This window comes from Corythoichthys intestinalis, chromosome 7, assembly GCF_030265065.1.
Source record: "Corythoichthys intestinalis isolate RoL2023-P3 chromosome 7, ASM3026506v1, whole genome shotgun sequence".
Lineage (NCBI taxonomy): Eukaryota > Metazoa > Chordata > Actinopteri > Syngnathiformes > Syngnathidae > Corythoichthys > Corythoichthys intestinalis.
The window spans coordinates 36,270,837-36,287,467 of NC_080401.1; the positions used below are offsets into that span (position 1 = coordinate 36,270,837).

General features: G+C 39.1%; 2 protein-coding genes across 4 annotated transcripts in view; both read right to left on the reverse strand.

The window, feature by feature from the left end:
* qsox1 (quiescin Q6 sulfhydryl oxidase 1) overlaps positions 1-1,959 on the reverse strand; it is a 55,961-nt gene extending 54,002 nt beyond the window's left edge. The window contains exon 1 of the mRNA XM_057841483.1: positions 1,332-1,959. Within this exon, the coding sequence (XP_057697466.1) occupies positions 1,332-1,638 (307 nt within the window). The 5' untranslated portion in view covers positions 1,639-1,959. The remainder of the gene's footprint in view (positions 1-1,331) is intronic.
* Positions 1,960-5,447: 3,488 nt separating this feature from the next.
* The window catches only part of cep350 (centrosomal protein 350), a 45,889-nt gene continuing 34,705 nt past the window's right edge, over positions 5,448-16,631 (reverse strand). For 2 of the 3 annotated variants that reach the window (XM_057841361.1, XM_057841364.1), the window contains exons 34-38: positions 14,958-16,546; positions 9,907-10,437; positions 9,662-9,808; positions 9,458-9,580; positions 5,448-7,290 (exon numbers count right to left, since the gene is read on the reverse strand). In XM_057841361.1, the coding sequence (XP_057697344.1) occupies positions 7,135-7,290; positions 9,458-9,580; positions 9,662-9,808; positions 9,907-10,437; positions 14,958-16,546 (2,546 nt within the window). In that variant the 3' untranslated portion in view covers positions 5,448-7,134. The remainder of the gene's footprint in view (positions 7,291-9,457; positions 9,581-9,661; positions 9,809-9,906; positions 10,438-14,957; positions 16,547-16,631) is intronic. The other variant, XM_057841365.1, reaches the window with a different exon arrangement.

Below are 16,631 nucleotides of genomic sequence, written 5' to 3' on the forward strand. Positions count from 1 at the left end.
AAAGCTTAGAGCAATAAAACTGGCAACTGGATGGCAGTAGCGCATTTGGCAACGAACGGCCGGGTCGCACGGCCGGGGTGCCGGCGGAAGACGACCGAATGGAGAACAACTTAGAGGACGCCAGCGATGCCAGGCGCTGGACGACCGAGCAGAACGACCGGGACCACCAGTGCAGCAAACGATGCTGTTGAGTCCGTGCTACTTGCCGAGCAGACCCCGCAGAGACAAAAAAAAAATCCATCTTTATGAGACAGTCGGCGATGAGGGAAAAGTTTACCCGGCTGTCGCGGCCACAACAGCGTCATCTCTCAATTAGTTATTTGTAAATAAATTGTTACTTTGCTATCAAAAACTCTATTTGTCCTGTTATTTATGTTATTTTGTAAAAGGAAAACATTATTCAGATGTTTGGGATGTAACTAAAGCAAAAATAGCTGTGTTACAGTCAAAGTTGAAATGTATGCTTTCACAAAAAGCTTAATTTCTCTGTTTTTTTCATCAGAAATTGGAAAATTGCTCAAACTAAGCTATTTTCTAATGCTGATTTCTAAAGAATGGAAAAAGATGAACTTTTTTTCTGCTGAAAGAAGAGTCTAGTCTTTCTTTTGGTGGGTTCCATGTTTATATAGCAATAGAACAGACTTTTCTGTGGGCCTTGCAAAATCAGTCAAAATCCAGTAAAACTTGCACCGGTGAAAATGGCTGGGAGTGAATGAGTTAAGGATTCAGAGTAGGTTTTTGGGATGCGGAACGAATTAATCGAATTATGAAGTATTCTTATGGGAAAATCCTGCAATATGAGAATTTCGACTTACATCGTCGTATGTAGCGGTACCACACTATTCTGATATCAATGAGAACAACAAGCCCATTTCTAAATGGAAAAATAAACAATGAATTTTTTTTTTTGCACAGTCACGGACAAGCTGTCAAAATAACAGCACTAGAGTGTTGCAACATTCTTGTAAACAAATTAGTGTCTGAACTCTTTGGCTGCCATTGACAGCGCTAGACGTCAAATTCAATTTGACTGGGAGGGGGCGATTGAACGAATATTTTGTTGTAATGGAAAATTTTACTGACATCTTTTTTAAAACGATATGTCAATTTTTGGCGGAGGCACATAGATAACCAGTTGTGATACAAATTAGGTTATCGCGATAAATCATCATATCGATAAATTGTCACGCCCCTAGTGAAGATACAACATATGATAAGTTAACATAATATATAGTACTATACGATAACATAAAACAACATTAGGGTAAGCTACAATAACATAAAATAGAAGCTTTGCCGTTATTTGACTAGTGCTAGCTTTAGGGACTCACCTTTAATGTCTCTCGCCAGTCGTTTATAAACTGGCGAGAAGGCGATGCAATGTCCACACCACGATGCGTAGAACTCCACCACAATAGCAGAGCTAGAGTTGACCAAAACAGACTTGTAATTGTCCAGGGATATAGCAACAATTTGATCGGACGTCGTGTATAACCCGGCCTCCGCCACGGTGGACAGCAGAAGCAGGCAAAATGTCAGACGGAACACGGCGACGTGTCGGGAGTATTTGGTCATTTCTCGGCTGGACCGGGACGAGGCACGGTTCGAGCGCCTCGCCATCTTCGCCAGTTGGTTCATTCGAACGCAGAGTTGACCAGCACTTGGAGAAACTTCAGAACATTGGCATCTCGCCACAACACCAACAGCCAAAGCATCCGTTTACTATGAATGCGCTTCTACGTAGGCCGTTACGGTAAAATGACGAAAATGACCAAGCGAGAGCTTGTGTCACGTACGAAACGTTGATGACTTCTTCTATTTCGTTCAGATTTTCAAATAGTTTTCACATGTGTCTGTCGTTAAAATATGCTAAATATATGATAAATTACCGCAAAATCAGAGTCCGACGATTCCCATTTGGCTTCCATTGGCTTACGGAAATACACGCGATGCCACATCCGGTTTTCACAATAAGAAACACGGAAACTATGGTACATTTAATCGTCTTCAGATGTAGTCAAAAAATATATATATTTTTTTGTATTATTTTTATTTAGATTAAAATACTAACAGTATGCACAGCTTTAATGTTAACATGCTTAAAAAGCACATTTTCCTAGAATTATTCAAATACATTATAGATTAAAGAGTATTTTTTTCAACAATCAACTTTTATAGATACATACATTAAAATGTATTTTACAAAAAGTATGCAAATTTATTTGACTGAAATCCAGTTGAATTTGGATGGGTTCCGTCAATGACAGCCAACGATTTAATGATAACTACCATAAAAGCAGGTCAAATGAAAATACAGTGGCCCCTTCGTTTTTGGCGGTTAATGGGGAGCAAAACCCGCCGCGATAAGTGAAAAACAGCTAAGTAAAACAACAGGTGTTCAATGTAATTAGATTTACCATTGGAAAGAAAGAGAAAAACATAACAAAGAACATCTTTTTTCACATTTCCCCACAAAGTATAATTAAAAAAAAACTTTTATGTAAATATATTTTTATGGTTTTTTAAGCACTTCAAATGTAATAATTATGCATACCTGTCAAGTTGTACGGTTTCGGCGTAATTAGTACAAGTGAGCACTGATTTTTAAATGTGTACGCCGTACATTCAAAATCTGTATGTATCACTTCTCAGAATTAGCAAAAGAAATGTTCCCTGACTCAAAGATTGCATCGGTAAGTTAATTTTATCAATTGAGCTTTTTTAATTTATAATTGGACACACTAACGAACTACCTTCAAGTCAAACTGAATTGCGAGCTGAAGTGCCATGAAGTACAGCCATCAATAGACATGATAGAAATTGCCAAAAGTGCTACATACAACTATAACAAAAGTCACTGTTAAATTTTAGTAATCATGATGTAGCTGAAGATATTGTTCTTTGATTGCACCAGGTTATGTTACAATATTACCAAGAAATTCTTATTATTTTAAAAATTGAGTTTTATTTTTGTTTCATATTGCACGCTATATACAACATTGTAAGATTACTCACCAAATTGTAGCTCAAACTGCTCACTTACGCACAATGAGTTGCCACAGCAACTGTTTAACAAGCTAAACGACGATTGATGCATGCGGCGCTTTGAAGCTTCCAAGCGTCTCTGGCTAGAACAAACCTTATCGTCTGACAATCATCGTTAACTTAAAGCAACATCAGTGCACTGCAAGACCAAGAAAAGCAGGAGGAGGGAGAGGGAGACTACGTGATCGGTTCGGGAGAGCTCATCTGAATTTATGTGTTTATTTTTTATTTGGGAAAAAAATCCGCGATGGACTGAGGGCGCAAAGTTTGAAGCGCGAAGTAGCGAGGGATCACTGTAATCTCGGCAAGTGAGGTCAACGAATAAGCACAATTACCGCAGAAAATGAATTAAACAATGACAAAATGGTAAATTATTTTTTGGATGTATTCGTGTAATTATTTTACAATGAAACGCCAACAAATTGTAAATGGGTCAAGGTTACCAAGTGCAAAGATTGACACAGCTTCACAAACAACTTGTTTGTGGGCACACAATGTTGTTGCAACACCACGCGTCCTCAGTTCTGTAGTTGTACCACCAGTCCTGTGATGCCACTGATTTGGTTTTGCAATAATGGAAAAGCTGATGAAGACCCCAATAACCAATCATGTCTGCAACCTGTCCTCTCCACCTCAAGCTTGTTGTGTGTACATAGTTGCACTACATTGCATATGTCAAATCTATGCACCCCAATTCAAAAGAAATAGAAAATTGGAGGGGGGGGGGGTAGGGGGGTTTGAAACCACCAACAAATACGATATTGCTTGGGAAACGGGGAAAGACATGCTGCTGGCCAAAAATGTATTGGCACCCCTGCAATTCTGTCAGATAATGCTCAACTGCTTTGATAGTAATATCTTCATATATTTTGCTTAAATAAATCATTACCATTTTACACAAAACTCCCAAAATGGCCCGGACAAAAGTATTGGCACCCTTTGAAAACTCATGTGATGCTTCTTTAATTTGTGTAATTAAAAGCACTTGTTACTTACCGGTGGCACATAACAGGTGGTGGCAATAACAAAATCACACCTGTAGCCAGTTAAAATGGATTAAAGTTGACTCAACCTCTGTCCTGTGTCCTTGTGTGTACCACCTTGAGCATGGAGAAAAGAAGACCAAAGAACCGTCTGAGGACTTGAGAAGCAAAATTGTGAAGAAGCATGGGCAATCTCAAGGCTACAAATCCCTCTCCAGTCGTGAATGTTCCTGTGTCTACCGTGCGCAGTGTCATCAATAAGGGTAAAGCCAGTGACACTGTTGCTAACCTCCCTAGATGTGGACGGAAAAGAAAATTGACAAGAGATTTCAACGAAAGATTGTGCGGATTGTGGATAAAGAACCTCAACTAACATCCAAACAAGTTCAAGCTGTCCTGCAGTTTGAAGGTACAACAGTGTCAACCCATACTATTCATTGGCGCCTGAATGAAAAGTGACTATGGTAGGATACCCAGGAAGACCCCACTTCTGACCCAGAGACATAAAAAAGCCAAGCTGGAGTTTGCCAAAACTTACCTGAGGAAAGCCAAAAACGTTTTGGAAGAATGTTCTCTGGTCAGATGAGACAAAAGGAGAGCTTTTTGGGAAAAGGCATCAACATAGAGTTTACAGGAAAAAAACGAGGCCTTTAAAGAAAAAAAACACTGTCCCAACAGTTTGGGGTTGCTTTCTGCCTCTGGCACTGGACTGCTTGACCCTGTGCATGGCATTATGAAGTCTAAAGACTACCGACAAATTTTGCAGCATAATGTAAGGCCTAGTGTGAGAAAGCTGGGTCTCCCTCAGAGGTCATGGGTCTTCCAGCAGGACAATGACCTAAAACAATCTCCAAAAAACACTAGAAAATGGCTTGAGAGAAAGCACTGGAGACTTCTAAAGTGGCCAGCAATGAGTCAGACCTGAATCCCATAGAACACCTGTGGAGAGATCAGAAAATGGCAGTTTGGAGAAGGCACCCTTCAAATCTCAGAGACCTGGAGCAGTTGGCCAAAGAAGAATGGTCTAAAATTTCAGCAGAGGATTGTAACTAACTCACTCATGGATACCGGAAGCGGGTTTTTCGCGGTTGTGCTACCAAGTATTAGGCTTAGGGTGCCAATACTTTTGTCCAGCCCATTTTTGCAGTTTTGTGTAAAATAATAATGATTTACTTTTTTTTTTCCATTCTCTTTTGTGTTTTTTTCATTGTAAGCGAAATAAATGAAGATATTACCACCAAAGCATTTGTAATTTCAATCATTTTCTGGGAGAAATTGAGCATTATCCGACAGAATTGCAGGGATGCCGATACTTTTGGCCAGCAGTGTAGCAATGCAGCACACGAACATTTTGATTCACTGTACCAAATAAAAGTGTGTTTTGCTTTTTAGAAATCAAACATTGCCCCAAAGCGTTCCTTTACAAACAAAGCTTTATTTACAGTTCCAACATCTACAAATATTATAATACAAGTTTGCAAAGTAAACCGCACATTTGTCAACAATCACTGAGGTTCCAGTAAGCGTTGCTCCAATTGGCGACTTTATATTTACACCCATAAAAGTATTGTACAAGCCAAGTGCACTTGGTGCACACTCAAAGAACATTATAAATATTCATGAACATTTCAAACAATAAAATAAGTTGAAGGTTGGGGTTAATTTAACTAGGAACAAATATTAATGGTGAGTCACCTCTCACCTGAGAGGGAAAATGGACTACATAAAAAAAACTTTAGTGAAGCTATTAGATGAACAGGAGGTCGAAAAAGTGTTCAGTCAACTAAATGAAGCACTGCATAGTTACAACAGAGAAGGTTACGTTCTCCAATATAGTACAATCAATTTAAGGAAACAATCTAGTTGAGGTTGGCATCACATTTTTGGTACATTGTCTAAAACAACAAACGAGGGTAGAAACAGGTTTAAGTTAAGGTCACTTCAGCTTTCAACGAGTCGGAAAGTAAGGAGCTGACTTGTCCATAAAACAAGGAGCTATAAGGCCTAAATTGAAGTCATGAGGCTGTAACTGGCAAACCAGTTAAGAGAAGAATTAATTCAAAAAGTATCATTTACAGCAGTTGGAACAACATGACATTCAAGGGAGGTCCAAAACATGATGAGCAATCAAACCCAGTGTTCTTACAACAAAGAGGCACTTGAACTGAATGTTAACTGTCGACACCTAGCTAAATGTTTTGCAGCACCATGGACGAGGAGGCGCTAACTAAGCATGCACTTTGAGGGGAAAAAAGCAGGTGTTTTCTCTAGAGTCATAGAAAGGAAAAACACTATGAAGGCTGAAATCCAGCATTTCAGTACCGTAATATAGTACTTTATCCGTTTTTGTGTCCCACTTTGATGCTGTTTACTGAGGGCATCCTTAAACCTGATGTATATTGGTAAACAGAAACAACCCAGAAATAAGAAAAAGGAAATCAGTAGTGTTTTACCTGCAGGCTGCATGTATAGTTAGCATTAATGCACATGGTGCTAATAATAACGCGCAGCTTAAAAGTGGGACATATTCATTAATGCGATTCTTAAATACACACTCAAAAAACAAAAAGAAAATTTACATCTTATATCTCTGATATATCTATTGCCATTTTCACATTACTTGTGCTTTAACAATTAGACCTCAGATTTACTTTTAAAAGATTAGAACTCTTGTTTTACAGGATAATATACAATTCAAGAGTTTACGTTCTCTCCTATATATTTTGCAATAAAATAAATAAAATATTATTAAATGTTTTACATAACATGGTATCAGGAATTCCCCGCAGGAGGGCAGTCAAATTTTTATATCAGTGACACATTAAGAGTGAAGTCCGAAATATCTTATTGGAAACCAAAATAAATACCACCATGAAGGGAAGATGACAATTAAATGAGTTTAAGGCAAAAGTCCCACCCCTGACTCACAATGACTTTTAATAAAAAGGTGACATCACCGATTGTAGTGTCGATTGTACTGAAGAATGTGCCACTGATTAACCAATTGTCAACTTACACAGTTATAAAAAAAGATTCTATCTATTAACATTTCTATTCCACTTTTTAACCCTCTGTACGTATTACCTAGAATTTAAATACATTACAGTCAACTGATGGCAGCCCTCTTTGTGATGAGACCCAACGTGTTTGCCGTGTCCTTCAGCAACATGTCGAAGATGCTGTCTGCCAGTTGCATCTTGACTGACAGTTCATCTTCTTCATAGCAGACCCATTGCGCCTCCTCCTCGTGGAGCTCCTGTACCTGCACATCAAAATAATAATAATCGATTTGCCACAAATCTGGTCAATTTGTTGTTATTATATTTTTGCTCTGTCAAAGCAACAAATGTAATACTTTGGGGCCCTCTGGTGGATTTTTTAAATTAAGGTTCATTCATTATTAAGTTTTTAAATGACTTTCGTTGTTTATGATCCTTGAATGCACTACTTGAAGAGAAGTATGCAGTCTATTCATTCATTCATTACTGTGTGGAAATGGTAAGTTTATATAAAAAATGCAATTTCTAGAGAAATTGCGTAGTAGGATGGCTTGATCTGCTGGCCAGTCAACTCCCATGGGTCACTTCCTGTTCATTACGGGGCATTCCTGGGTTACACCGTATTGGTTTTGGGGCATTTTATTGTCACTTCTTCATTTGACATAACTTCTGTTGATTTTGGGGCATTTCCATTTCACTTCCTGTTGATTTTGGGTCACTTAAAGATCAAATCTTGTTGACTCTGGGTAACCTGTTGATTTTAAGACTGTGTAAAGTGCTTGAGCGCATTTTTGTTTTCCCATGTGTGACGGCATTTCAGATGGTGATTATCTTTGTTTATGTAATGCCTTCATGACTGTGTTCATGCTACATAGACGTTATTGTTGACACTGATAACTAAGCGTGTGACATTATCTCGATACCGCGATATATCACGATATTTTGCAACCCGATCGGTTATCGATATGCTCCCGCCAAGTATCGATACTTTTATTTGTCATATTGGCCATACAATGGAGTATGTATGCTGTAAACTGCTCAATGTTTGTTGAGCAATTCCTTGGCGGTCCACTAGGGCCGCTCAAGAGTGGCGATGAAGGTGAAGTGCACACAAGGCGTCTAGAGAAGAGAGGAAGCTCCAAGTGAGTTGAAAAATATATAACCGCTTCGTGAGAACGGTGGAGGAAAAAGTGAGAAAAAAATGGCTACCAATCACACATGTGGACACACTTTAGATTTTACACCAACAAGAAAGGAAGTAAGGTGAACAAGGACTTTGCTGTATGCAAGAATTGTCAAACAAAAATAAGGTTCACTGGCAGCTGGTGACGAAGTGGACACCGGATTTCTTCACTGCTTCACTTTCATCACTTGAGGTAAGAAAGTTTTGCAATGTCATTGCTTTTTTAATTTACATGTATTATTTTGATGGCATTTGGTGTTGAATGATATAAAATAAACCAGGACCCTAAACTGGATGAAAATGTATATCGAACAAGCCTACACGAATTTACCTATTTGATATTATTTGAGAACCACTTTCCATCTAGTTTACTACACAAACTGTTATTACTGCCATTTTGATACAATAAGCTATAAAAAAAATGGTTTGAATAGCTTCCAAGATATATAAGGTGATGTGCATGATAATTAATGTAGTTTACATATTAAAAATAGGTAATTATTGCATTTTTATTTTCTATACATTCATACTTTTTTAATTCACTCAATACTTCCAACACAAAAAAATCAAGATTTCAACTCCAAACCTATTAAGTAGGTAATATTTTTTATTTTGCTGTTTTTAAGGTTAGGAAGAATGTGACTGAGTCTGACATCTTAAATGCAAAAGCAGATGGTGGAAGTGCTCAAACCAATGCTTTGGGCAACAAAGATCATATACGAAGAAAAGACCCATCAACTTTATCATTGTCCCACTCCAAGCTCAACTGCTGACTGACACTTACAGCACTGTTATTTTTTTTTTTAAAAAGATTTAAAACTTTAAATTAAGGGTGCCATTCACCATGATATCTCCAAGAGATCAGTGGTTGTGGTTTGTTTTCTCTTTATGTGCAGGTAAACAATTTGCAGGAGATTTATATTTTACAGCAATGTTGCACAGAAAAGGTGTCACTGTGTAATAAATGACAAACAGTATTTTTTCTATTGTGAAAATTTTTTTTTTCGTTTCAAAAGTTATATCGTAGAATATCATGTAGTATCAAATTTCTGACCAATATCTCGATAATCGCTGTATCGTGATATCGTGAGATAATCATTATCGTGAGCCTTGTGTTGCGAATCGTATCATGAGGTGCCATGAGGTTCCCACTCCTACTTATAACAGTGTTTTCACACAATCACACAATAAGCAGCATGTATGATGTAAAACTACCAATTCTATTTACTGTATTTGTGTATACTTACCAGTATTTGATCAACTCTGTCTCGTTTCTTTCGCCCAAACTTCAGCATTTTCTGCCAGTCAGACATTTTACTCGTGTTCTTGGACAAACCATAAAGTTTCAGAACTTCATCTGTGACAAATTCCTAAACAACATAAGACAATTGAAAATTATGAACAACAATATTCTAAAGATGTGGAGATTTCTGGATTTAATCCAATTGTACCTGCACTTTATTGAGGTCTCGTGGTGTCTTTACTCTGTGGGAAAAGGTGGGCCTGACTCGCTGTGGTTTAACCCACTCAGGCTGATTGGCATTGGGGTCTTCAGCATAGATTTCTTGGAGGATCTCCCATGTTAGGTCATAAACAGCCTGGGTGAAAACAGGAGTTCGAGATAAAGCTGAACCCTACTCGTGTAAAAGTTAGAAGTGACTAAAACAGAAATGTTAGTGGATGTGGTAAAGCAAACCTTTTTGTAGCTGCGGATGGAGAGGGCTTCCTGGTCATTCGTGGTCTCCTTAACACCCAAAAACTTTTGGGAAGGTGTAGGGCAGGCCATGTGTGAGAGTGTAACTCTTCCTTGCTTTGTAAGGCCACAACTCTCCCACATCTCCTGAACGGCAGTGAGAACCATCTTCTCTACCTCGTCGGCCGAGTGGGGCACCACCATGGCAGGTTGTTCTGGCAGTTTAGGAGGTAGGGGAAGAGGGAGGGCGGGTCTCGGGGGCGTCTTTGCTGACTGGTCCCCATCTGGGTGCGAGACGAGTTCCCTCAGGGGATCTTTAGCAGAGGAACCAGACTTTCCCACTCCCAGCCTCGTTTCTTCCTCTTTCTGCTTCTGTTGGAGTCTCTGTTGCTCCCGGCGTGAGCTGAGGCCAAAGTCCTCGTCAAACCAGTCCTGATCGTCGCCGAGGTCATCCAGCAGATCACGGTTCAGTTCCAGCTCAGCAAGTCGCTTGGCGAGTTCTTCCTGCCCGCTGACCCCCAAAATTGGACTTTCCTGTTGAATGTAAAATATGTTTGTCTTATGTCTATTCTTTCTCTGCTCATTTAGACACAGTTGGTCGGCATACCATTGGACTTTGGTTGGGAAAAAAATCAATTGAAAAGGGCAAATCAACAAGTTCTATTTGTCGGGTGTCTGCACCTTTAAATGCCGAAACAGTTAATGTGCCACAGGGGCTTTTTGAGGAGACAGAAAATGTGATTGAATATATATGCTACCTAGCTTGAGCTTTGCAATGCTACCTAGATATAAGTAGCATTGCAAAGCTCATTATAATAATAATAATAATAATAATAATAACAATTAGGGCTGTCAAATTTATCGCGTTAATGGGCGGTAATGATTTTTCAAATTAATCACGTTAAAATATTTGACACAATGAACGCATGCACAAAATGACCAGTTCATGCGTTGCCTCAAACAGTTTACAATGACGCCGTTTTAGCACATTGAGAGCGAAAAGGCAGAGGAATACGAGTGGACACAGGCATTCATTAGACCGTGCCTTTTATTTGCTTAAGCTTTGGCAAATCTTTCACAACAAATGTAAGTATTGTGGCTAAGAGTGTGACAATATCTCGATACAGCGATATATCGCGATATTTTGCAACCCGATGGGTTATCGATATGCTCCCGCCAAGAATCGATACTTTTATTTAACATATTGGCCATACAATGGAGTATGGATGCTGTAAACTGCTCAATGTTTGTTGAGCAATTCCTTGGCGGTCCACTAGGGGCGCTCAGGAGTGGCGGTGAGGGTAAAGTGCGCACAAGTTGTCTAGAGAAGAAGAGAAGCTCCAAGTGGGTTGGAAAAAATAAAAAAGCTCCGTGAGAACGGTGGAGGGAAAAAATGAGAAAAATATTGCTACAAATCACACATGGGGACACACTTTAGATTTTACACCAACAAGAAAGGAAGTAAGGTGAACAAGGACTTTGCTGTATGCAAGAATTGTCTAAGAAAAATCAGTTTCACTGGGAGCTGGTGACGTAGTGGACACTAGAGTTTGTGAGCTTTGCTTTCATCACTTGAGGTAAGAAAGTTTTGCAATGTAATTGACTTTTTAATTTACAAGTATTATTTTGATGACATTTGGTGTTGAATGATACAAAATAAACCAGGACCCTAAACTGGAAATGAATATCGAACAAGCCCACATGAATTTACCGATTTGAGAACCAATTTCCATCTAGTTTACTACACAAACTGTTATTACTGTCATTTTGATACAATAAGCTATAAAAATGGTTTGAATAGGTTCCAAGATATATAAAGTGATGTGCATGATAATTAATGTAGCCTACATATTAAAAATAGGTAATTATTGATGTAGCCTACATATTAAAAATAGATAATTATTGAATTTTTAATTTCTATACATTCAGTTCATATTTTTTTTAATTCAATACTTCCAACACAAAAAAAAAAAAAAATCAGGATTTCAACTCATACGCTATGAAGTAGCTAATATTTTTTGTTTTATTTTGTTGTTTTTAAGGTGAGGAGGACTGTGACTGAGCAAATCTGACATCTTAAATGCTGAAGCAGATAGCGGAAGTGCTCAAACCAAGCAACAAAGTTCATATACGAAGAAAAGACCCACCAATTGTATCATTGCCCCACTCCAAGCTCAACTGCTGACACCTACGGCACTTTTTATTTATTTATTTTTTTTTAAAGATTTAAAACTTTAAAGAAATTAAGGGTGCCATTCATCGTGATCTCTCCAAGCGATATCAGTGGTCGTGGTTGGTTTCCTCTATATGTGCAGGGGCACAATTTGCAGTAGATTTATATTTTACAGCAATGTTGCACAGAAAAGGTGTCACTGTTTAATAAATGACTTAAACAGTATTTTTTTCTATTTTCCAATATCTTTTTTTTTTCTTTTCGTTTCAACAGTTGTATCGTAGAATTTCATGTATCCAATTTCTGACCAATATATCGATAATCGATGTATCGTGGTATAATCGTTATCGTGAGCCTTGTATCGCGAATCGTATCGTATCGTGAGGTGCCCTGAGGTTCCCACTCCTAATTGTGGCAAACAACATGGGGAAGAATGAAAGTAGACGATCTTTTATTGACACGCTTAATTGAACACAACCCAGATCATGCTGTATACCATTTGCAGCCACTACTAACAGTCATGGTAGCACAACTTCCCATCATGCATTTGGGCAGAACAGTTAAGTCGCTACAGTATCATTTAGTGAAAGCACAACAAAAATAATATTCCTATCTCTCAAAAAAGTAATTTTCACAAAAACAAAAGCGCTCAATGCAAAGAGGACTGGCATTCCCAATCAAAATAGCTATGCCAAACACACATAAAACTTACTCAGACTTTGCCTTGGCTAGATCTCTAATTAATTTAAAACTCCCCATTGACACCTTGTGGTATATTTGAATCCCTCTCTTGCTTAGTTAAAGACACTGTGGAAGAACGGCAGGAAGCCCATGTGACGTCCCGCTCGGCGACGTCAACAATGGCGAGCTATTAGTTTATTTTTTCATTGAAAATTTTACAAATTTTGCTAAAACGAAAACATTAAAAGGGGTTTTTATATAAAATGACTATAACTTGTACTCAAATTTATCTTTTAAGAACTACAAGTCTTTCTATCCATGGATCCCTTTAACAGAAAGAATGTTAATAATGTTAATGCCATCTTGTGGATCTATAAACAAACACAGTACTTATGTACAGTATGTTGAATGTTTATGTCCGTCTTGTGTCTTATCTTTCCATTCCAACAATAATTTACAGAAAAATATGGCATATTTTAGAGATTGTTTGAATTGCGATTAATTACTATTATTTAATTTTTAAGCTGTGATTAACTTGATTAAAAATTTTGATCGTTTGACAGCCCTAATAATAATACATTTCTAGAGCAGTTTTCAAGACACACAAAGACGCTTTACAAGGATGATGGGAACACAAGATCTCAACAGGAATAACAATCATAAAATTAGATTAAAAGCAGGATAAGAGTAAATAAAAAGTTTAAGACGTCAGGATAAAACCAAGATAATGATCATGGTGGGTAAAAAAATGTGAACAGGTGTGTTTTGAGTCTGGATTTGAAAAGAGAGAGGGTAGATTTATTGCAAAGATCGATAGGAAGGGAGTTCAAGCGCTGGGGGGCACAGTGACTAACATCTCTGGAACCGAAGGTGGCGAGACGGACACGGGGGACCGAAAGGCGGAGGACAGAGGAGGAGTGAAGTGAACGGGAGGGACAGTTAATACAGAGGAGATTGCGTAGGTAGGTAGGTGCCAGGCCATGGAGTGCTTTAAAGGTAATGACAAGGATCTTGTAATTGATTCTTAGTTTTACTGGGAGCCAGTGAAGTTGATGGTAACTAGGGGTGATGTGTATGATGGGGGTCCGAGTGATGAAGTATGCTGCTGAATTTTGGAGGAGCTGCAGTTTCTGGAGGGACTTATTTGGAAGACCGAAGAGCAGTGAGTTACAGTAATCGAGCCGGGACGTGACTCGACTACAAACAAGAGTGGAAGCGGTATGGGTGACAGAAGGCGGGAAATATTGCAAAGGTGGAAGTAGGCTGATCTGGTTATGTCATTAATATGGGAGCAGAAGGAGAGCGTGCCGTCAAGGATGACACCCAGACTCTTAACCTGAGTGGAGGGAGAGATCAGTACATTGCTGATGGTAATAGAGAACTTATTATCGTTAGAGAGCGTGGTGTTGCTGCCTACAAGGAGGACTTCTGATTTTGTGCTACTGAGGAGGAGGAAGCTGGTTAGTTAATGTCTTCTAAACAGTGGGTGAGGGAGGAGGGTGGAAGGGAAGAGGTTGGTTTTGAGGAAATGTAGAGCTGGGTGTCATCCGCTGTCATCCGTTATGACTTCCTTTACCAAGGGGACACCATGGAGGGTTGGAATACAACAAAAAACTGACAGGACAAGAAGAGGGAAGATGAGAAAGAGTTGGGTATCACAGGGCAGGGTGAGTGAAAAAGAAGTGTTAATGATGTACATTGGGGAACCCAGTATAAACCCTCGTATTGTGTTGGGGTCAGAATTGACCTGTTTTCAAATTTTTGTATGCAAAAATCAATGGTACTTTTGACATGCCCAAACTTGAAAAATGGGTCAATCTTGACCCGAAAACAATATACACTGCAAAAGTTTAGATTACTCTCAGGCCAAGTTAATTTACAGATCAAATTTAATACACTAGCAGAAATATGGGCTGATTTCTAACACAAGAGAAGGGTTAAGACAACGCTCCTGTGAGCATTGGTGAGTCAAGATCTTAATTTTGACTGTGTAATCGCTAACTCCAGCACCAGCAATTAGATCCCAGTATATGTCTAGGAAGTGTACTCATTCGTGTACCCATTCTTACATGCGTGTTAGTGTGGAGTCCTGACGCTGAACGCATTCCATTCATTTAACAACTTGCACATTTAAAAACGTTTATTATTATAACCGATCAAATTTTAATTTAGAACTTTGGAAATGAAGAATTAGACTCACCGGTCGGTTGCATAACTCTGGAGAGGACGGCTCCTCTTCGGGTAAAAAGGAAGATAGCCCATCGTGCAGTTCCAGTGATGAAGTAAGCCTTTGCTCCTCAGACACGAAATTGTTACTGCAATTGATCCGATTGGAATCTTCGATTTTCTGTTCTTTACCCCTTTTAAGCTGAAGGAAATCCTGAACAGCGTCAACCAAATAGTTATTCAGGAGTTTGTCTGCTAACAGGTCTGGGGAAATCTGATACTTTTGCATTTTCATACGATCACCAGCTTCATGGGTAGTCTCAGAATATGTCAACTGATTATCTGGGCTCGCTTCCTTCTCAATGCGTGCAGTAGTCTCCTGACAAAATGGTGACACGTACTGCTCTATCACACCAGCTTTCTCAGATATTTCAGAAATCTGATGATTTGTTGGTGCAGACTGGTCAAGAGAAACTTTCTCCTGACTGCTAGGTTCGCTCTCCTTCTCTAGAATTTCGTTCTGTGATTTGGATTGGTCGTTATATTGGGATTCAAGATGTGTTTCAGCATTTGGAAGCTCCTGGCCATTCAGATTTTGTGCTAGGTAGGCTGCAACATCTGAGAATTCTAAAGATACGTCATTATGAGTTATTTCTTCACTTTCCTCAAGACTTTGTTTATCTTCAGTAATATCTTCTTCACCTTTTTGTTCATCCTCACACTGATCCGAGTATGAGTCATCATGTCCTGCTGCGAAGACTTCAAACTCGTCCGACAGATGAGTGATCTTTCCAGGAGGAGCGAAGATGCCATGACGTTCTTGACACTCAAAGTATGTAACGCCGTCATAGGTTCCGCAGTTGCTCCCCTCAGACTTGTCTAACTCCACCCCTGCCCAAAAGCCTCCAGCAAAGCTGGTTGGACCTTTAAATCTTAGTGTCCCAGGTTGAACATTACCAACAAGGACTCTGTCACCGATGTTAAAACCTGGCATTTCATCTTTAGCCAGAGGGACAGGGCTGTGTCTGTGAGACATGGGCGCTGGACAGATGGAATCAATGCTATGACTATCATTTTTCAAGTCTTCAGGTCTCTGGAGAAGATCTAGTAGTCGTCCAGATTCAAGGCTTGCTCCGCTAGTAACAGAAGAGTGACTCAATTCTTCGGCAATCTCCTCTTCGATCTCTTCATCTTGACTGGAAAACTGTATTTCTGTATGGCAAACTGAATCAAGTTTGGAAATATGCTGCTCCTTTTTAGGTGAAGAAGGAACTGATGACTCAAAGTCATCTTGGTAATCTATCTGTGGAGAAGCTTGTACATCCTTTATTGGTGCCTCTTTTGCAGAGGAGATAACGTCCAAGTCCAGCCTAGAGGAATTATCAATTGATGTAGATTTTTTTGTAGAGTGTGTGATGACATCAACTGCTGCAGAACGTGATTCCAACACAGTTTCAAACTTCTCAGATTCAATTATTCCAAATTTGGCATCCTCAGGAGAGGGTTTTAAGGTAGAGTCTGGTGATTGATATATGTCATCGGTCAGGAAATCTAGACTGCCAGGGGATGGTGGGACAGCTTCCACGTTAGGCTCTTCAGATGCTGAGGTATATTTGTTGTCGTCTAAATGAGGAGGGAGGTTTATCAAAATTACAGACAGATCTTGACTACTGCCTCACTAAGCAATTAAAAGAAAAATGCCAACAAA